At 40.8% G+C, this 22105-nt stretch overlaps 1 protein-coding gene across 1 annotated transcript in view; it reads left to right on the forward strand.

Annotated features, from left to right (window-relative positions):
- Positions 1–22105, forward strand: part of DNAH3 (dynein axonemal heavy chain 3) — a 221999-nt gene that overhangs the window by 14387 nt on the left and 185507 nt on the right. Inside the window, exons 8-10 of the mRNA XM_053556151.1 lie at positions 2292–2417; positions 3628–3823; positions 6481–6660. Of these exons, the coding sequence (XP_053412126.1) occupies positions 2292–2417; positions 3628–3823; positions 6481–6660 (502 nt within the window). The remainder of the gene's footprint in view (positions 1–2291; positions 2418–3627; positions 3824–6480; positions 6661–22105) is intronic.

Genomic DNA, 22105 nt, shown 5'->3' on the forward strand with positions numbered 1-22105 from the left:
CTGAGTAATAATCCATTGTGTGGCTATACCTCACTTGTTTATCCATTCATCAGCTGCTTATAAACACAAACATTTGTTTATCTAGTCAGCAGTTGCAGTGGGCAGGGGAAGACTGCGGCTTTTCTTATGGGCCCCTTAAAAGGAGGTACAAATCCTAGTGGGAGAATAAAGACACCAAAGTTCACTGAAAAGTTATTCTTGGCCCTATTTCCTAGATGAGTTAAGGGGGGCAGTGATAATTTAATGGAATTATTTATAAATGAATGGAGAGACAACAGGAAGAGAATGGGTGGACCTGGGATCTAAGAGGCCTCAGGGACAGTGTCAAAGGGATCTGGGAGAAACAAGCAAAGGTGGGAGTGTCACAGGAAAAGGCAGAAAGAGGTACATCCTTCCATTCATTCATTAAGTATTCACTGAGTTCCTACAACATGTTGAGGAATGCTGTGTCTGTCATGGCAAGCCTGCTCCTAAGGTGAGTGATGGTGTTGCCTAGAGTGGAAGACATTGTGGGTGTAGGTCAAGGTCAAGCACGCTTTGACTTGTTACCAAAAGCCCAGAAGCTTCATCAAAGCTGATTTCATAAAGGTCTTGGGCTGGGCTGCCCCATAGGTCCCAGTGGGATAGTACCAATGTGACCTGGAGAAGTGATCCATGAATAAGTAGGGGACACTTTTCTGGTTCCATTTTATCCCATGGGATTTCCATATTGCAGCATAGAATACAGCATGAATGGTGTCTTCTGTAATTGTTGGATGCAACAGCATCAAGCAGCCACAATTTTGGTTGACCAGTATCTAACTACTAAGCCTAATGGGTTAATAGGAAGGGGAGAAAATGGTTAAGGGATCTTGGTGATGATAGCAGCTCTTTGTCACTTTCTGCTCTTTCTTAACCACCCCCATTAGCCTACTGATAACCTGCTGGAGTTGTACAGCATCAATAGTTCTAGGAAATGTTACTCAAGCGTGTGATAGAAAATAAACCTATATTACAGCTAAAGCTTCTTCTCTCTTGGTTTCCAAAGTATTAGTTAAGACATTCACTTTTTCACTCATTCATTCATTTAACAAAGACACACCAGGTCCTGGTATGTGCTAAGCATTGTTTAAGTGCAACAGATGTGGTAGTAGTAAGGTCATTTATCTAGGGAGAAGACAGACAATAAACATAACAGGTAAACAAACTATATTGTATGTTAAAAGATGAAAAATACTATGGAAAAAAAATTAAAGTAATGGGGATGGGAGTGTAGGAGTGAAGTGGGCTGCTTGTTCATGAAACACTTTTCTCTGAATCTGAGAAACCTTCCACCCACCACTAGCCACTCCTGGGATGGACACAGCTAACACCAGGGTGCATAACCCCACATTCAGGTCTGGGTAGCCTTTACCATGGAGGTAACCTTTGAGGCAAGATGCGAAGGTGAAGAGGTTAGCCCCATGGTTACAGGGTGGGGCACACAGCTACTGCAGGCAGTGGGGAAAGCCTGTGCAAAGGACCCAAGCAGTAGTACGCCGGGTGTTCTAGGAATAGTGATCAAGTGAGTGTGCTTGGTGCAGGGTAGGTAGGGATGGTGGTAGGAGAGTAGGCAGGGTGGGGGGCTGAGATGGGGAAGATGAGAAGCAAGACAGAAGGCAGAGGCTACGACCTGGTGTGCCCTGGGCTTTCACTCTGAAATGGGAGATGGTTGGGGGGTTTCCAGCAGAGGGACATGATCCGGCTCGGGTTTTAAAAGGGCCCTCCTGCTAATGAGGAAATCTTCTCCCTATTCGGCCTTTCCACACCCCCACAGTGGCAGGACTCAGAGGACTAAAAGATGCAGGTCCATGGGCTTTTTGGTTCAAATCTAAGCAGACCTCCAAGTTGTCTCAATTAGCTCACCCAGAGTCCACATGGAGGTTTGGGTGCAACTGCCTTGATGATAATGATGGCACTTTGCCTGGCCCTGTCCTCTGGGTCCTCAGTGTTATAAAGAACTGTGATTTGTACAGTTCATATCCCAAGTTCCCAGCCAATGCCCACTTGGTGCCAAAGCCCCACTCCTAGATGAGTTACCAGAGTGAGGTATGCAGAAGGCTCAGCAAACATCTCTTCAGTCTATTCATTTGTTTATCTGCTCTTTGCAAGACTCGGACTAGCCACAGTTTCCTTAGACTCTCAGAGTTTTCGACATACCGTCATTAGTTTGCTCATGTTTCCTCCCACTGAAAAATAACACACACCCTGTGAACCTCTCTTGTAGGATTTGTATCTTTTAGCTTAGGAAGCTTCTCTCTCTCTTTTGGCAGGTTTAGAGACCTCAGGTTTGTTCGAACAGCAGAATTACTGGAGGGAAAATTGCCTCTGCTGCCCCAGGAGTATCAGGATGAGATCCAGAAACACTGCATGGAGGCACGTCAAGTTCTTCTCAGCAAGTTAGTATCTGGCCTCAGAATGGGGCTGTGTCACAGGCATTGAAAGACTGAAAGCTCTGAAATGAAAAGTGGTGCCCAGCCCTAGGCCTGTCCCATTGACATCCTCCGTCCTCTTCTTTCCATGTCCAGCTGCTCTTTGCTCTTCATTCCTAGTCTCCTCTGCCTTTTGGAAATTCTCTCATTATCATTCCCTGTAAGGGTAACACTCTCTTTCCCTCCCTCTGCAATCCTTTAGGCCTGGCTGGGCTACAGAATAATGCACTGAATGACTTACACAAACATTCAGATGGTCCAGAAAAACAGCCTCAAGGTTTTAAGGTTAGGGAGTTTTTAGATCAGTAGTTCTCAACCTTCCTAATGCTGTGAGCCTTTAATACAGTTCCTGTGGGTCGTGACCCACAGGTTGAGAACCTCTATTTTAGACACTTAAAACTATTTTCCAAATGCATTTTTCCAGAGCCGGAGAAATTCCCTTAGTGACATGAAGATAATAATACTTACTGATAGTAAGTTTCTGTTATAGATTTCCATCATCATAGAAAATGTATATGCAATAGTTGGTGCATAGTGTATGCTCAAGAAATGCCACAATTATTACCTCTATGACTACAACTGCTAGAGTAGTACTTTTCTTGCAGAGGACAGATGTGATAGGATGAAAAGGCCAGAGGATCCCACTGGGAATTAGAAACTGGGGCACTTGAGTAGAAAGGAGCAAAGTAGAAAGTGCCCTTTCTTCTTTTATTTGTCGAGTATCTACTCTCAATTTCTGAACCACTTCTGCCACACAGAGTTTCTCCTCTCAAGTTTTCTTTCTTTTCTTCTCATCTCTTCTTGTTCCTATAAAGTCTGAATCAGAAGCGAAGCCAGGCACCTGCAGAGAGAGAGAGAAAAGTTGCCCATAACAGTCCAGTTCTTTATGCCCCTTCACCCCAACTTCTGATTATAACCTAGACTCTTTCAGAAGGACACCAATATCCTTTGTCCATTTGGGTATTGCCAATGGAAGAACAACCTCTCAATTCAAATCTTGTTACTTTCTTCCCAAGAAAAGTGTTGGCAGGTGAGGTGGGCAGCAATGTGAAAGCACTGATTTACAACAAGGGTGTTTAGTGGGAAAGGAGCCCACTTGCCTCTTCATAGAGTGTGGAGAGTGGTTGAGAGGACTCCTCAGAAGAGCTGCTCACGGGATGCCTTCCCATCCTTACAGGTGGATCCCCACTTGTGCCCAGCTTTTCGTCACACGGAAGGATCACTGGGTCCATTTAGCTCCCAAGAATGACTATGACTCCTCTAGAAACATTGAGGAATATTTTGCTTCTGTTGCATCATTCATGTCACTCCAGCTCAGGGAGCTGGTCATTAAGTCCCTGGAGGACCTCGTTTCCTTTTTCATGATACACAAGGTACGTAAGAGACCTGCAGTTGTCCCTGCAGAGGAGAATCAAAATGATTAGAACCAGTGTTCCTTCATGTGCGTCCTCAGACCCAAAAGGGAAATGTGCCATGAGACCTCATGAGCCAGACCCAAAGGGGAAATGCTTGACCTCCACACACATCAAGAGATTAATAGCTCATTAAAATGCTTTCTTTAAATGCATGGAGAGCTTTCTTTTTTTTTTTTTTTTTTTTTGTAGAGACAGAGTCTCACTTTATGGCCCTTGGTAGAGTGCCATGGCCTCACACAGCTCACAGCAACCTCCAACTCCTGGGCTTAAGCAATTCTCTTGCCTCAGCCTCCTGAGCAGCTGGGACTAATGGAGAGCTTTCTTAAGATAATCATTCACTAGTAAATTGATTAAAAGTCTATAGAATTGGAGAAGTTATTTAAAAAAATTAAATTAAAAATGAATAAAATAGAATATATACATTTTGCAGTTTAGGGAGACTGAATCATCTTTTCATCCTCTGTTACAGGAAGGGGTTGAAAAAGGTTTTTGCTCAATATTTAGCTTGATACTGAGGAGGTGTTGCATATACTCATTGTAGATATTGACTTTTGTTCTTTGGTCTTTGAAAAGGACACTGCTAAAGACAAAAGGTTTTGTTGACCTAATTAACAACTTCCTTCATGAAACTGCATCAGTGAAGTAGAAATAAAAACTAAAAACACTAAGTCCTGGTTTTCAAAGCTTCATAGCATCCCCTCAACTTAGTAAATCAGGGGATTAAGGAAAATTCTTTTGAATTTTATACCACATACACAATTTTACTTTTTAAAAAATCAATAAAAATTAAAATTTGCCTGGTTATGGCCAGTTGTGGTGGCTCACCCCTGTAATCCTCGCACTCTGGGAGGCCGAGGCAGGTGGATAGCCTGAGCTCAGGAGTTGAGACCAGTTTGAGCAAGAGTAGTCTCAAAGACACTGTCTCTAAAAATAACCAGGCATTATGGTGGGCACCTGTAGTCCCAGCTACTCAAGAGGCTAGGCAGGAGAATCACTTGAACCCAAGAGTTTGAAGTTGCTGTGAGCTATGATGTCACAGCACTCTACTCAGGGTGACAAAGTGAGACTCTGTCTCAAAAAACAAACAAAAAAAAAAATTGCCTGGTTATAAAATGTTAAGTTTTCCAAGTGAAATATAAATTAACAATTGACCTTTTGCTCAAAAAATATGGAAACCAGTGCTGCTGACTTTTGACTGCAATATGCACTCAAAAGAGGACCAATCTACAGATGTCACTGTAATCATCTACTTTGCTAAGTAGAAGAAATCCAGATGTGGAAAACAACCTCACTTTGAAATTCCACACAAAGGGAAACATAACATCTTCACCTGTCTGAAAAAAAAGGTGGAAATGTATAAGTATTTGATACACAGTAGATGTTCAGCAAATGTTTATGTATCATATTCAAATAGATCTAGAAATCTCTAAAATCAATACTTTAATGAATAATTTACAACTGCCCTATGACAGCTTCATTAGGTAGTGTAGTTTATGAATGGTACCCTGTGTTACTAGCTTTTGTAGGGAATTAGAAATAGCTCTGTGTCAATATTCATGTCATAGGAAGGTTGACATTTTGGGTGTCTGAGATAGACTATATGCTCATTTGTAAAACCATTTGAGGCAGAGGCATTAAGATAACTATTTATACTTTTGGATACAATTAACACATTTTTATTTAGCGCCTATTAGGTGCTAAAGGATTATCTTGGGTATTTTAGAGAAGAGAGATGGATAATACACAGATTCTGCCCTCAAGTTCAGAGTAGAGGAGATAAGATGTGCATATAGCCAGGCACAGTGGGTCACGCCTGTAATCCTAGCACTCTGGGAAGCCGAGGTGGGTGGATTGCTTGAGCTCAGGAGTTAGAGACCAGCCTGAGCAAGAGTGAGAGCCTATCTCTACTAAAAACAGAAATATGAGCCAGGTGTTGTGGCAGGGGCCTGTAGTCCCACCTACTCAGGAGGCTGAGGCAGGAGGATTTCTTGAACCTTGAAGTTTGAGGTTGCTGTGAGCTATTGTGACACGAGGACGCTCTAGCCTAGGCAACAGAATGAGGCTCTGTCTCAAACAAACAATAAATAAATAAATACATACATAAATAAATAAAAAGATGTGCATATAAATTCCTGCAGGAGAAAAAGATGAACTACTACAAGGTAAGTGGCAGTACAGAAGTGGAGGAGATTGTATCCCAGCCGTGGAACAAGAGGCTTCCCAGAGGAGGGGATTTTGAGCTGAATTTTGAAGGATAGGAAGGATTTAGAAATTAGGGTGCAAAAATCACCAAGGAAAGTAAGCAATACTGGAAAAGGAACAGAGCATGAGCTCAGAGTGAGCTAAGCTATATATAATATGCAAGCCCATATTTTAAGGATGAATAGTGTGTGGTACCTTTCATTTCCTCTTTTTCTGCAGTTTTTGGCCAGGGCTGGGTTTGAATCCACCACCTTCAGCATATGGGGCTGGTGCCCTACTCCTTTGAGCCACAGGCACCACCCCGATTTCCTCTTTTTCTGATGTGCATGTAGTACTATGAATGCATAAGACAAACTCCCTCGATTTTGGAAGCCTAGTTTTATGACACTTGACATACCTTATGTCTCCTAAAGGATGGGAATGATTTTGAGGAGCCCTACCAAGAAATGGATTTCTTTATACCTCAGCAAATCATGATAAAACTTGAAGTCAGTGAACCCATTATTGTCTTCCATCCATCTTTTGATGACTGCTGGGAATTAATACACAACTCTTTCTTGGAAATTATTAAGAACTCTAATGGGATCCCCAAGGTATAGTATTCACCCAATCATTTGTATGTTTCTTCACTTGTTGAATAGAATGTATTTTAAATAGTTATTTGTAGAAGACACAGTTGATGTGATATTCAGTTAAGGTAGCTTCACTTTGGGGATATATCTTAAGTATAACCTCTGAGCCTCAGAAAGAAGATTTGGACTATTAAGAAATGCCCATACAGCTCAGAATTGTGCTCCTAACAAGGGCTGTGGGAGTTACTTTGTGAGAGAGCATAGCTTCCTATGATGCCTATGTCAAAGGAGCAGATGTGTCCCAAAACAGATACATTAACTTGGGTTAATAATTTATAATGCATCAAGTGCCGTGAACTGCCAAGAATTTGGATAAATTTCATTTTGAAGTTGCATTGAAACCTACTATTTGCAACAAACAAACTTATTGACCGTGAGTCTACTATTTAGGGTTGTTTGTTGCCCACAGTAGGCTACTAGGAGAGAGAATAACCTTTCTCTTCCTGGCCCAAGCGTTTTCCAGTTTCCTATCCAGGGTAGAGTTATCAATCAAATTTCAGATGCTGATTGGCAAACATTTACTACTACTCAGGGTTATCCATCTGGATGTGACTCTTTTGAGCTCCATCTTCTTCTAATTCCTCCTAGGTGGTTGGTATGGCACAGGAGCCAGAGTCCAATCCTGTATACCATATACCCTATGGTATATCTTTGTTTCTGTCTCTCCCTCCCCTATCCCTATCTCCATCTTCGTCTCTATCTCTTTCTCCTTCTTCTTGCCCTCCCTACATGTATATGCTTGGGTGCTTTGGAACACTCTTCTCTTTGCAATCCTGTATTTAGAGGATTCTAAGGGCTCAAGGTGAGAGCTGAGGTTTGTAGGGAAGCATGAAAAGACACATACTCCAGCTGATTTCACCAGAAAGCTTTGCATTTAGAGCTTTGAACCCAACCAAGCTTGAAAACTGGGTGTGCAGAAAGGGAAAGAAATAGTCAGAAGCTCTCCTGCAACCAATATCCCTAGGAAGGAAATGGAAGAGAAGACCCTGTAATTTGGAGGGTAAGTGTGGAACTTGGAGACTGATAGAGTACATATCATTTGAGTCCTCCTTCACTGCTATCCATCAGCAAAAAGTGCAAATAACTGGGCTGGCAGAGGCCAGGGCATAAGTGGCTGCTACTGCAAACAGCCAAGCAGGGCTGTACTCAATTTAGGGAGTTGTAATGCTGAGAAGACATACACAAACAAGTCACAGTTTGTACCAAATTTGAAAGCGAGGCCCAAGTGAATACCAATGACTTTACCACACTGCAAGAAGAAACAACACAGGCTCTGAGTTCTGTATTCAGCGATAACCCCAGCACTGACTCCTTCCTCAAGCTCCTCAGAATGTTTTTATCTCTGAGCTGGTTAGTTAAAATCTAAGAAAAGAAAAATAGTTCCTCTGGTTGACTAAAAAAATCTCTAAGAACAGCAACATGTGGGCAGTACCTCTGCCCCCTACAGGTCCTGCTTATTTATTGTTAAACGTGAATTTAAAAGTTGAAGGGGAGGAAAGCCAGCAAGAGACTTTTGAAAATAGAGCAAATAGCATTCAAGTTGCAGAAGGAAAGCAAGAAAACATATTTGTGAGAAAGAGCTACTAAAGGAAACCAAAGAAAATATGAGAAATTGCTTGTCTCAGCAATACACCAGAGGAAAACAAGGATGCTCTAATCAACTGGCTGAAGTGAGGGAGGTGAATGAGAGGTAGAACTCAAATGAAACTGGATGAAATAAGGAAAGGGTTTTATAATACAAAAACTGCAATAATTAAATCAACACTTGCAACCACCCATTATTTTCATAATGGAGGAAAACATATGACTGTGGAAAGAGACTAGAGCCCATCTCTCTCCTACTGGGAGAATTCTTTCCCTCAAAGTGTCAGGGAATTCCGAAGTTGGAGAAGGAGTGCAGGTGTAGGCAGTAAGGGTGATAACAAAACAGGTGGGGATCAAGGAGCCAGGGAGATAAGCAGAAAGTAACTGTTAATTACCCAGAAAGGACATAAATGTTCTTGACTCAATTTCACAGACTGCTCTGTAGCACTTGGGAAAACCTGCCATGTTGAAAGGGCATCAAGAGATATTCCATCCTCTTTGGGTTGAAGACCATTCCCAAAAAACAATCCTGTACACCTGTGATCTATCTCATGGCTGGGGGGGGGGCACTGATTGTGCTCCCCTTTATCGTTTCATCCATACCATTGACCAACACCAAACCCTCCATTTCCATGCCTTTAGCAGTATGCCCACAGCAAAGCTCCTCTGCTGGTTTAAAAACTTTGCATTGGCAAAAAAACACTGATCATTTGTACTTGCTTTTTCCCTTTTCTAAATTGATGCATTCTCGTCAAAGGCCTATAACTCATAAAACTCTGTAAAGCACTCTAAAGATCTAAGACTAGTCACTAAAACCTTTCTTAGCAGAGACAGCAGGGGAAGGCATTGGGTCCCCAGCAGGGATTTTGCAGTCTACATGAGTTATGCAAATGAGAACACTCTCACAGATTGTTAAGATTCAATCTTGACGCTTGCAGTTAAGATTGAAGCAGCTTCGTAGGGCGCCGGTCCCATATGCCGGAGGTGGTGGGTTCAAACCCAGCCCCAGCCAAAATAAATAAATAAATAAATAAATAAAAAAGATTGAAGCAGCTTCAAAAATACACTATTGGGACCTGATGAAACTAAAAAGCTCTGCACAGCCAAGAACACAGTAAGTAAAGCAAGCAAACAGCCTTCAGAATGGGAGAAGATATTTGCAGGTTATGTCCCTGACAAAGGTTTAATAACCAGAATCCACAGAGAACTCAAACGTATAAGCAAGAAAAGAACAAGTGATCCCATCTCAGGCTGGGCAAGAGACTTGAAGAGAAACTTCTCTGAAGAAGACAGATGCACAGCTTACAGACATATGAAAAAATGCTCATCATCTTTAATTATCAGAGAAATGCAAATCAAAACTACCTTGAGATACCATCTAACTCCAGTAAGATTAGCCCATATCACAAAATCCCAAGACCAGAGATGTTGGCGTGGATGCGGAGAAAAGGGAACACTTCTACACTGCTGGTGGGAATGCAAATTAATACATTCCTTTTGGAAAGATGTTTGGAGAACACTTAGAGATCTAAAAATAGGTCTGCCATTCAATCCTATAATTCCTCTACTAGGTATATACCCAGAAGACCAAAAATTACATTATAACAAAGATATTTGCACCAGAATGTTTATTGCAGCCCAATTCACAATCGCTAAGTCATGGAAAAAGCCCAAGTGCCCATCGATCCACAAATGGATCAATAAATTGTGATATATGTACACCATGGAATATTATGCAGCTTTAAATAAAGATGGAGACTTTACCTCTTTCATGTTTACATGGATGGAGCTGGAACATATTCTTCTTAGTAAAGTATCTCAAGAATGGAAGAAAAGGTATCCAATGTACTCAGCCCTACTATGAAACTAATTTATGGCTTTCACAGGAAAGCTAAAACCCAGTTATAACCTAAGAATATGGGGAAGAGAGAGAGGGAGGGGAGGGAGGGGAGGGAGGGGAGAGGTTGGGAAGAGGGAATAACCTAAGAATATGGGGAAGGGGGAGGGGGGGAGGTTGGGCAGAGAGAGGGTGATTGGTGGGATTACAACTGTGGTGCATCTTACAAGGTTACATGTGAAACTTAGTGAATGCAGAATATGATTGTCTTAACACAATAACTAAAAAAATGCCAGGAATGCTATGTTAACCAGTGTATGGTGCCCCATGATCGTATTACTGTACACATCTATGATCTAATACTAATAAAAAAATAAATAAATAAAAAAGAAGTCAAAGTTTGGCTGGGAGTGGTGGCTCATGCCTATAATCCCAGCACTCTGGGAGGCCAAGATGGGTGGATTACTTGAGTTCAGGAGTTTGAGACCAACCTAAGAAAGAGGGAGACCCTATCTCTAAAAAGAGCTGGACATTGTGGCAGGCACCTATAGTTCTACCTACTGGGGAGGCTGAAGCAAGAGAATCATTTGAGCTCAAAAGTTTGAGGTTACTGTAAGCTATGATGCAACAGAACTCTACCAAGGGCAACAAAGTGAGACTGTTTCAAAAAAAAAGAAGTCAGAGTTCAAATTCTCAGAAGCGAGAGATTAAAGATGGCAGCCGAGTAACAGCTTCCCTGCATCTGGGAACAGCGAGTCTGGGGAGACAAGACTCTAGGCATCTCTGGCTGGTGAGATCTGCCTATAATCATCCCTTTGAGGATACAGGGAGCCAACAAGGGACTTCTGGACCCCAAGACGAGGACAAAAACAGTGGAAAACTGGCAAGTGGTTGCGTGTGTTCAATCAACCTAATCACGCTGGCAACCATAAGTACAAGCAGCTGTGAGACTGCAAACCAGAAAGGCCTTACCTGTGAACTGTTTCAGTGTTCTTGGACTTGGCACTCAGTTGAACTGCCTTGGGGAGAGCTTGAGCAGGAGTGTGGAGAACTTTGGGCATTGTCTGGGGCCCCAGACTGAGCCACTGAGCTGGGCGCAGGAAGCCATTGTGAAAGAACTGCCCCAGCAAGCTCTGCCCTCAGGGTCTCAGAGCAAGGATTGGGCGGGTCAAAGTAACCTACTGACTGAGCAGCCTAAAGGTGGGGACTGAGCTGCCTTACAGCCTTAATCCTTAGGGGCAGAGTGAAACAGTTTTGGCACACTGGAGCTTTGGACTGTTGCCCTGGGTAGAGTGCCATGATGGTCACAGCTCATAGCAACCTCAAACTCCTGGGCTTGGCACCGCCAAGACCTCCATAAGAGCTGTGCAGCAACCCCCGACTGGTGACCCGCACCCACTGGGCCTCCACATTCCCTGACCAGGAACTGCAGGAGCCACTCAACCCTGCGTCCTCCCTCCGTGTCCTCCAAGCTTCCACACTAGCCTGTTCATCTGGAAAGGGACTCTGGTAGTGGCATGCCCTTTGGAGCCCTCCCCGCCTCTGCGCAGAGCTCTTCTCCTGGCCAGAGACTGCTGGAGCCTTGGGCTCTCTGTGCCAAAGTCACTGGGAGCGTGGCACTCCCAGAACCATGTGCACCACCCCCAGCCCTGTTGCTGGATCCGGGTGTGTCACAAACCAGAACTACTTCCACAACCAGAACTCCCTAGCTAGAGCAGCCACAGAGGAACTACACAGGGTCACTCCCTACAAAGATCCAGCAACAATAGAGTGATCCCGCTGGGGTCTAATCTTGGAGAGACACCTCCCCAACTCTGAGGACAGCCAGAGGCAACGGTGAAGAACAATCATGAAGCAAAATCAACAGAAAAACTCTGGCAATATGAATAATCAGAGTAGATCAACTCCCCCAAGGATCAATGGGGCAGACACAGCACAAGACCCCATGCACAAACAAATAGCTGAGATGTCAGAAATTGAATTCAGGACCTGGATAGCAAATAAGATCGAATTAGAATTCCAAAAGTTATCTCAACAATTCAACGGATTCAAAGACAAAATGACCAAAGATTTTGACACATTGAGACAAGAAGTTGCATCCCTCAAAGATCTGAGAAACACAGTAGAATCCCTCAGTAACAGAATGGAGCAAGCAGAAGAAACGATTTCTGACATTGAAGACAAAGCTTTCGAACGCTCCCAAACCCTCAAAGAAGAAGAGAAATAGAGAGCAAAAACAGACCACTCTCTCATAGAGCTCTCGTATAATTTGAACAAAACCAATATTCGTCTTATAGGGATCCCCAAGTGACAAAGTGGCTTCACAAGGCACAGAGTCTCTTCTCCATGAGATTCTGAAGGAGAACTTTCCAGACATGCCAAGAGATTCCGAAATTCAGATAGCAGACAGTTTCAGAACTCCAGCACGACTCAACCCAAATAAGACATCCCCCATGGGCGGTGCCTGTGGCTCAGTCAGTAGGGTGCCGGCCCCATATGCCAAGGGTAGCGGGTTCAAACCCAGCCCTGGCCAAACTGCAACCAAGAAATAGCCGGGCATTGTGGCAGGCGCCTGTGGTCCCAGCTACTTGGGAAGCTGAGGCAAGAGAATCGCTTAAGCCGAGGAGTTGGAGGTTGCTGTGAGCTGTGTGAGGCCACTGCACTCTACCCAAGGGCCATAAAGTGAGAATCTGTCTCTACAAAAAAAAAAAAAGAAAAATATAAAAAAATAAAAAAGACATCCCCCAGACACATCATAATCAATTTCACTAAAGTTAATATGAAGGAGAAAATTCTGAAAGCTGCCAGACGAAAGAAAACAATTACCTTCAAGGGGAAGAATATCAGAATAACTGCAGATCTCTCTGCTGAAACCTTTCAAGCTAGAAGAGGATGGTCATCGACTTTTAATCTCCTAAAACAAAATAACTTTCAACCCAGGATCCGGTACCCAGCTAAACTGAGCTTCATTTATGATGGAGAAATTAAATACTTCAATGACATTCACATGTTCAAGAAATTTGCCACAACTAAACGAGCTCTCAAGGACATTCTTAGACCTATCCTCCATAAAGACCAGTGTAATTCTCCACCACAAAAGTAAACCCACCCAAAAAATTTTTGATCAAATTCCAACTTCCACAGTCGCAAAAGGATTAAAAATGTCCACCAGTCTCTCGAAAGGCTTATCAATACTCTCAATTAATGTGAATGGTTTAAATTGTCCTCTAAAGAGGCACAGGATGGCGGACTGGATACAAAAACTCAAGCCAGATATCTGCTGCATCCAAGAATCGCATCTTACATTAAAAGACAGATATAGACTCAAGGTGAAGGGACGGTCATCTATATTCCAGACAAATGGACAGCAGAAAAAAGCAGGCGTTGCAATCCTGTTCGCAGACGCAATAGGCATTAAACCAACCAAAATAATTAAGGATAAGGATGGACACTTCATAATTTGTTAAAGGTAATACTCAATATGATGAGATCTCAATTATTAATATTTATGCACCCAACCACAAAGCACCTTAATTTATAAGAGAAACTCTAACAGACATGAGCAACTCGATTTACTCCACTTCCGTAGTAGTTGGAGATTTTAACACCCTTTTAGCAGTCCTGGATAGATCCTCCAAACAGAAGCTAAGCAAAGAAATTTTAGATTTAAACTCAACCATTCAACATCTGGACGTAACAGACATCTACAGAACCAGAACATTTCATCCCAACAAAACTGAATACACATTCTTCTCATCAGCCCATGGAACATACTCCAAAATTGACCACATCGTAGGCCACAAATCTAACCTCAGCAAATTTAAAAAAATAGAAATTATTCCTTGCATCTTCTCAGACCATCATGGAATAAAAGTTGAACTCAATAACAACAGGAACCTGCATACCCATACAAAAACATGGAAACTAAACAACCTTATGCTGAAGGATACATGGGTTATAGATGAGATTAGGAAGGAAATCACCATATTTTTGGAACAAAACAACAATCAAGACATGAATTACCAGAACCTCTGGGATACTGCAAAGGCAGTCCTAAGAGGGAAATTTATAGCACTGCAAGCCTTCCTCAAGAAAACGGAAAGAGAGGAAGTCAATAACTTAATGGAACATCTCAAGCAACTGGAGAAAGAAGAACACTTCAACCCCAAACGCAGCAGAAGAAAAGAAATAACCAAAATCAGAGCAGAATTAAATGAAATTGAAAACAAAAGAATTATACAACAGATCAATAAATCCAAAAGCTGGGTTTGTGAAAAGATCAATAAAATAGATAAACCTCTGGCCAACCTAACCAGGAAAAAAAGAGTAAAATCTCTAATTTCATCAATCAGAAATGGTAACGATGAAATAACAACAGACCCTTCAGAAATTCAAAAAATCCTTAACGAATACTACAAGAAACTCTACTGTCAGATATATGAAAATCTGAAAGAAATGGACCAATACCTGGAAGACTTAGCCAGAATGAAGTGGAAATGTTGAACAGGCCTATATCAAGTTCGGAAATAGCATCAACTATACAAAATCTCCCTAAAAAGAAAAGCGCAGGACCAGATGGCTTTACGTCAGAATTCTACCAAACATTTAAAGAAGAACTAGTACCTCTACTACTAAACCTCTTCCAAAATATAGAAAAAGAAGGAATAGTACCCAGCACCTTCTACGAAGCAAACATCACCTTGATCCCCAAACCAGGGAAAGACCCAACAAGAAAAGAAAATTATAGACCAATATCACTAATGACTATAGATGCAAAAATACTCAATAAGATCCTAACAAACAGAATCCAACAACACATCAAAAAAATTATACACCATGACCAAGTTGGATTTATCCCAGGGTCTCAAGTCTGGTTCAATATACGTAAATCTGTAAATGTAATTCAACACATAAACAAACTAAAAAATAAGGACCATATGATTCTTTCAATTGATGCAGAAAAAGCTTTTGATAATATCTAGCATCCCTTCATTTTCAGAGCACTTAAGAAAATTGGTATAGAAGGGACATTTCTTAAACTAATAGAGGCCATCTACAACAAACCCACAGCCAATATCATATTGGATGGAGTTAAATTGAAATCATTTCCACTTAAATCAGGAACCAGGCAAGGTTGCCGATTGTCTCCATTGCTCTTTAACATTGTTTTTTTTTTTTTTTAATTTTTTTATTAAATCATAACTGTATACAATGATATGATTATGGGGCATCATACACTCACTTCATAAACCATTTGACACATTTTTATCACAGTGGTTAACATAGCCTTTCCGGCGTTATCTCAGTTACTGTGCCAAAACATTTACATTCTACATTTACCAAGTTTCGCAAATACCCCTGTAATATGCACCACAGGTGTGATCCCACCGATTCCCCTCCCTCTACCCCCCCTTTCCCACTTCCCCCTATTGTTAAGTTGTAGCTGGGTTATAGCTTTCATGTGAGAGTCCCAAATTAGTTTCATAGTAGGGCTGTGTACATAGGGTATTTTTTCTTCCATTCTTGGGATACTTTACTAAGAAGAATATGTTCCAGCTCCATCCATGTAAACATGAAAGAGGTAAAGTCTCCATCTTTCTTTAAGGCTGCATAGTATTCCATGGTGTACATATACCACAATTTATTAATCCATTCGTGGATCGATGGGCACTTGGGCTTTTTCCATGACTTAGCTATTATGAATTGGGCTGCAATAAACATTCTGGTACAAATATCTTTGTTATGTTGTGATTTTTGGTCTTCTGGGTATATGCCCAGCAGAGGAATTACAGGATTGAATGGCAGATCTATTTTTAGATCTCTGAGTGTTCTCCATATATCTTTCCAAAAGGAATGTATTAATTTGCATTCCCACCAGCAGTGTAGAAGTGTTCCCTTTTCTCCGCATCCACGCCAACATCTCTGGTCTTGAGATTTTGTGATATAGGCTAGTCTCATTGGAGTTAGATGATATCTCAAAGTAGTTTTGATTTGCATTTCTCTGATGATTAAAGATGATGAGCATTTTTTCATATGTCTGAAGGCCGTGCGCCTGTCTTCTTCAGAGAAGTTTCTCTTCAAATCCCTTGCCCAGCCTGCGATGGGATCCCTTGTTTTTTTCTTGCTGATGCGTTTGAGTTCTCTGTGGATTCTGGTTATTAAACCTTTGTCAGAGTTATACCCTGCAAATATCTTCTCCCATTCTGAGGGCTGTCTGCTTGCTCTGCTTACTGTGTTCTTAGCTGTGCAGAAGCTTTTTAGTTTGATCAAGTCCCAGTAGTGTATTTTTGAAGCTGCTTCAATTGCCCGGGGGGTTCTCCTCATGAAATACTCACCCAGACCAATTTCTTCAAGGGTTTTCCCTGCATTCTCCTCTAGTATTTTTATAGTTTCATGTCTTAAGTTTAAATCTTTAATCCAATGAGAGTCTATCTTAGTTAATGGTGAAAGGTGTGGGTCCAATTTCAGTCTTCTGCAGGTTGCCAGCCAGTTCACCCAGCACCATTTGTTGAATAGGGAATCTTTTCCCCACTGAATGTTTTTAATTGGCTTGTCAAAAATCAAATAGCGGTAAGTAGCTGGATTCATCTCTTGGTTCTCTATTCTATTCCAGATATCTACTTCTCTGTTTTTGTGCCAATACCATGCTGTTTTGATCACTATCGATTTGTAGTAAAGTCTGAGGTCTGGTAGTGTGATTCCTCCTGTTTTGTTTTTATTTCTGAGTAATGTCTTGGCTATTCGAGGTTTTTTCTGATTCCATATAAAACGAAGTAATGTTTTTTCAAGATCTTTAAAATATGACAGTGGAGCTTTAATAGGGAGTGCGTTGAAATTATATATTGCTTTGGGTAGTATGGAGATTTTGATAATGTTGATTCTTCCTAGCCATGAGCATGGTATGTTTTTCCATTTGTTAACATTTTCAGCTATTTCTTTTCTTAGAGTTTCATAGTTCTCTTTATAGAGATCTTTCACGTCTTTTGTTAGGTAAATTCCCAAATATTTCATCTTCTTTGGCACTACTGTGAATGGGATAGAGTCCTTAACTGCTTTTTCAATTTGACTGTTGTTGGTGTATATAAAGGCTACCGATTTATGAATGTTGATTTTGTAACCTGAGACGCTGCTGTATTCCTTGATCACTTCTAGGAGTTTTGTAGTAGAGTCCCTAGTGTTTTCCAGATACACAATCATATCATCTGCGAAGAGCGAGAGTTTGATCTCTTCTGACCCTATATGGATACCCTTGATCGCCTTTTCTTCCCTAATTGCGGTGGCTAAAACTTCCATTACAATGTTGAAAAGCAATGGAGACAACGGGCAGCCTTGTCTGGTTCCTGATCTGAGTGGAAATGATTCCAATTTAACTCCATTCAATATGATATTGGCTGTGGGTTTGCTGTAGATAGCCTCTATCAGTTTAAGAAAAGTCCCTTCTAGACCAATTTTCTTGAGTGTTCTGATCATGAAGGGATGCTGGATATTATCAAAAGCTTTTTCTGCATCAATTGAGAGAATCATATGGTCTTTGTTTTTTAATTTGTTTATGTGCTGAATTACATTTATAGATTTACGTATATTGAACCAGCCTTGAGACCCTGGGATAAAACCAACTTGGTCATGATGTATAATTTGTTTGATGTGTTGTTGGATTCTGTTTGTTAGGATCTTGTTGAATATTTTTGCATCTATATTCATTAGTGATATTGGTCTATAATTTTCTTTTCTTGTTGGGTCTTTTCCTGGTTTGGGGATCAGGGTGATATTTGCTTCATAGAGCGTGTTGGGTAGTCTTCCTTCTTTTTCTACATTTTGGAACAGGTTGAGTAATATAGGTACTAATTCCTCTTTAAAGGTTTGGTAGAATTCTGACGTGAAACCATCTGGTCCCGGGCTTTTCTTTTTAGGGAGGTTTTGTATAGTTGATGCTATTTCTGAACTTGATATGGGTCTGTTCAACATTTCCACTTGATTCTGGTTAAGTCTTGGAAGGTGGCGTGCTTCCAAGTATCGGTCTATTTCCTTCAGATTTTCATATTTCTGAGAATAAAGTTTCTTGTAATATTCATTAAGGATTTTTTGGATTTCTGGTGAGTCTGTGGTTATTTCGTCTTTGTTGTTTCTGATTGATGATATTAGAGATTTTACTCTTTTTTTCCTGATTAGGTTGGCCAGAGGTTTATCTATTTTATTGACCTTTTCAAAAAACCAGCTTTTTGATTTATTGATCTGTTGTATTATTCTTTTGTTTTCAATTTCATTTAATTCTGCTCTAATTTTGGTTATTTCTTTTCTTCTACTGGGTTTGGGGTTGGAATGTTCTTCCTTTTCCAGTTGCGTGAGATGTCCCATTAAGTTGTTAACTTCCTCTCTTTCCGTTCTCTTGAGGAAGGCTTGCAGTGCTTATAAATTTCCCTCTTAGAACTGCCTTTGCAGTGTCCCAGAGGTTCTGATAGCTTGTGTCTTCATTGTCATTTTGTTCCAAAAAATTGGTGATTTCTTTCTTAATCTCATCTCTGACCCAGCTATCATTCAGCATAAGGTTATTTAACTTCCATGTTTTTGTATGGGTATGCAGATTCCTGTTGTTACTCAATTCAAGTTTTATTCCATGATGGTCCGAGAAGATGCATGGAATAATTTCTATTCCTTTAAATTTACTGAGGTTAGACTTGTGACCTAAAATGTGATCAATTTTGGAGTAAGTTCCGTGGGCTGATGAGAAGTATGAGTATTCAGTTTTGTTGGGATGAAATGTTCTGTAGATGTCTGCTAAATCTAAATATTGGATGGTTAGGTTTAAATCTAAGATTTCTTTGCTCAGCTTCTTTCTGGAGGATCGATCCAACACTGCCAAGGGAGTGTTGAAATCTCCAACGATTATGGAGCTGGAGGAAATCAAGTTACTCATGTCTGTTAGAGTTTCTCTTATAAATTGAGGTGCATTCTGGTTGGGTGCATAGATATTAATAATTGAGATCTCGTCATATTGAGTATTACCCTTAAGAAATATGAAGTGACCATTCTTGTCCTTCCTTACTTTTGATGGTTTAAAGCCTACTGTATCTGCAAATAAAATTGCAACACCTGCTTTTTTCTGATTACCATTTGCCTGAAATATGGATGACCATCCTTTCACCTTGAGTCTGTATTTGTCTTTTAAGTTGAGATGTGACTCTTGTATGCAACAAATATCTGGCTTGAGTTTTTGTATCCAGTCAGCTAACCTATGCCTCTTTAGAGGACAGTTTAAGCCATTCACATTGATGGAGAGTATTGATAAGTCTGGTGGAATTTTGGGTTTCGAGTTTTTCAACGGTCCTTTCACCAGTGTGGAAGTTGGAGTTTGATCCGAAGTTTCTGAGTGAGTTTACTTTTGTGGTATAGGATTGGGTTGGTCATTGTGGAGGATAGGTCTGAGAACATCCTGAAGAGCTGGTTTACTTATGGCAAATTTTTTCAACATATGAATGTCATTGAAGTTGCTCTTTAACATTGTAATGGAAGTTTTAGCCATTGCAATTAGGGAAGAAAAGGCGATCAAGGGTATCCACATAGGGTCAGAAGAGATCAAACTTTCACTCTTCGCAGATGATATGATCGTATATCTGGAAAACACTAGGGATTCTACTACAAAACTTTTAGAAGTGATCAAAGAATATAGCAATGTCTCAGGCTACAAAATCAATGCCCATAAATCTGTAGCCTTTATATATACCAACAATAAGCAAGCCGAACAAACAGTCAAGGACTCTATTCCTTTCACAGTAGTGCCAAAGATGATGAAATAGTTGGGAGTATACCTAACAATGGATGTGAAGATCTCTACAAAGAGAACTATGAAACTCTAAGAAAAGAAATAGCCGAAGATGTTAACAGATGGAAAAACATACCATGCTCATGGTTGGAAAGAATCAACATTGTTAAAATGTCCATACTGCCCAAAGCAATATATAATTTTAATGCAATTCCTATTAAAGCTCCATTGTCATACTTTAAAGATCTTGAAAAAATAATACTTCGTTTTATATGGAATCAGAAAAAACCTCGAATAGCCAAAACATTACTGAGCAATAAAAACAAAGCAGGAGGAATCACGCTACCAGACTGAGACTGTACTATAAATCCACAGTGATCAAAACAGCATGGTACTGGCACAGAAGCAGAGAAGTAGATGTCTGGAACAGAATAGAGAACCAAGAGATGGATCCAGCTACTTACCATTATTTGATCTTTGACAAGCCAATTAAAAACATTCAGTGGGGAAAAGATTCCCTATTTAACAAATGGTGCTGGGTAAACTGGCTGGCAACCTGTAGAAGATTGAAACTGGACCCACACCTTTCACCATTAACTAAGATAGACTCTCACTGGATAAAAGATTTAAACTTAAGACATGAAACTATAAAAATAGTTGATGAAAGTGCAGGGAAAACTCTTGAAGGAATCGGCCTGGGTGAATATTTTATGAGGAGGACTCCCCAGGCAATTGAAGCAGTATCAAAAATACACTACTGGGACCTGATCAAACTAAAAAGCTTCTGCACAGCCAAGAACATAGTGAGTAAAGCAAGCAGACAGCCCTCAGAATGGGAGAAAATATTTTCAGGTTATACCTCCGATAAAGGTCTAGTAACCAGAATCCACAGAGAACTCAAACGTATTAACAAGAAAAGAACACATGACCCCATTTCAGGGTGGGCAAGGGACTTGAAGAGAAACTTCTCTAAAGAAGACCGACGCAAAATCTACAAACACATGAAAAAAAGCTCATCATCCTTAGTCATCAGAGAAATGCAAATCAAAACTACTCTGAGATATCACCTAACCCCAGTGAGAGTAGCCCACATAACAAAATCCCAAAACCAGATATGTTGGCGTGGATGTGGAGGAAAGGGCACACTTCTACACTGCTGGTGGGAATGCCCACTAATATGTTCCTTCTGAAAGGATGTTTGGAGCATACTTAGAAACTTAAAAATAGACCTGCCATTCGATCCTATAATTCCTTTACTAGGTTTATACCCAGAAGACCAAAAGTCACAATATAACAAAGACATCTGTACCAGAATGTTTATTGCAGCCCAATTCATAATTGCTAAGTCATGGAAGAAGCCCAAGTGCCCATCGACCCACGAATGGACTAGCAAATTGTGGTACGTGTGGAATACTATGCAGCCTTAAAGAAAGATGGAGACTTTACCTCTTTCATGTTTACATGGATGGAGCTGGAACATATTCTTCTTAGCAAAGTATCTCAGGAATGGAAGAAAAAGTATCCAATGTACTCAGCCCTACTATGAAGCTAAATTATAGCTTTCACATGAAGACTATAACCAAACTATAGCACAAGACTATGGGGAAAGGGCCAAGAAAGGGGAAGGGAGTGGGGAGGTTTTGGTGGAGGGAGGGTAATGGGTGGGGCCACATCTATGGTGCATCTTAGAATGGGTACAGGCTATTGCACTAATGTACACAGCTATGATTTAACAATAAAAAAATAAAAAATAAATTCTCAGAAGCAATACTCTTGGTACCTCATGCTAATAAAACTATAGCTTTTCTTTTTTTTTCTGAGCTGAGAGGAGAATCTAGTATATCTCTCCTTTATGTCTAGCGTATCTGAGAAAATGGAGGCTCAGAGAAGAGAAGTAGTTTACCTAAAGTCACATCAGTTAATGGCAGAGTCAGAGTTAGAATCCATGTCTCCTGGAGGTTCTCACTAGAGAGCAAAAGTGTGTAGTAGGGAAGGAGGGGGCCACTACTCTTATGTTCATTGACTCATATGGTATTTACTGAGGACTTAACTAAGTGCCAAGCTCTCACTAGGCCCTGGGAATACTACAGTTAAGAAGTCGGTTCCTCGTGGTGTTTATGTTCTGTGACATACCTAGAACAGCTCATTACACATTCATTTAATTGCGGTTGTGATGTGCACCAAGCAGAAGTTTAGAAGGTGAGATTTAAACAGGAAGACACAAT

Source organism: Nycticebus coucang, chromosome 12 (genome assembly GCF_027406575.1).
Source record: "Nycticebus coucang isolate mNycCou1 chromosome 12, mNycCou1.pri, whole genome shotgun sequence".
NCBI classification, from domain to species: Eukaryota; Metazoa; Chordata; class Mammalia; order Primates; family Lorisidae; genus Nycticebus; species Nycticebus coucang.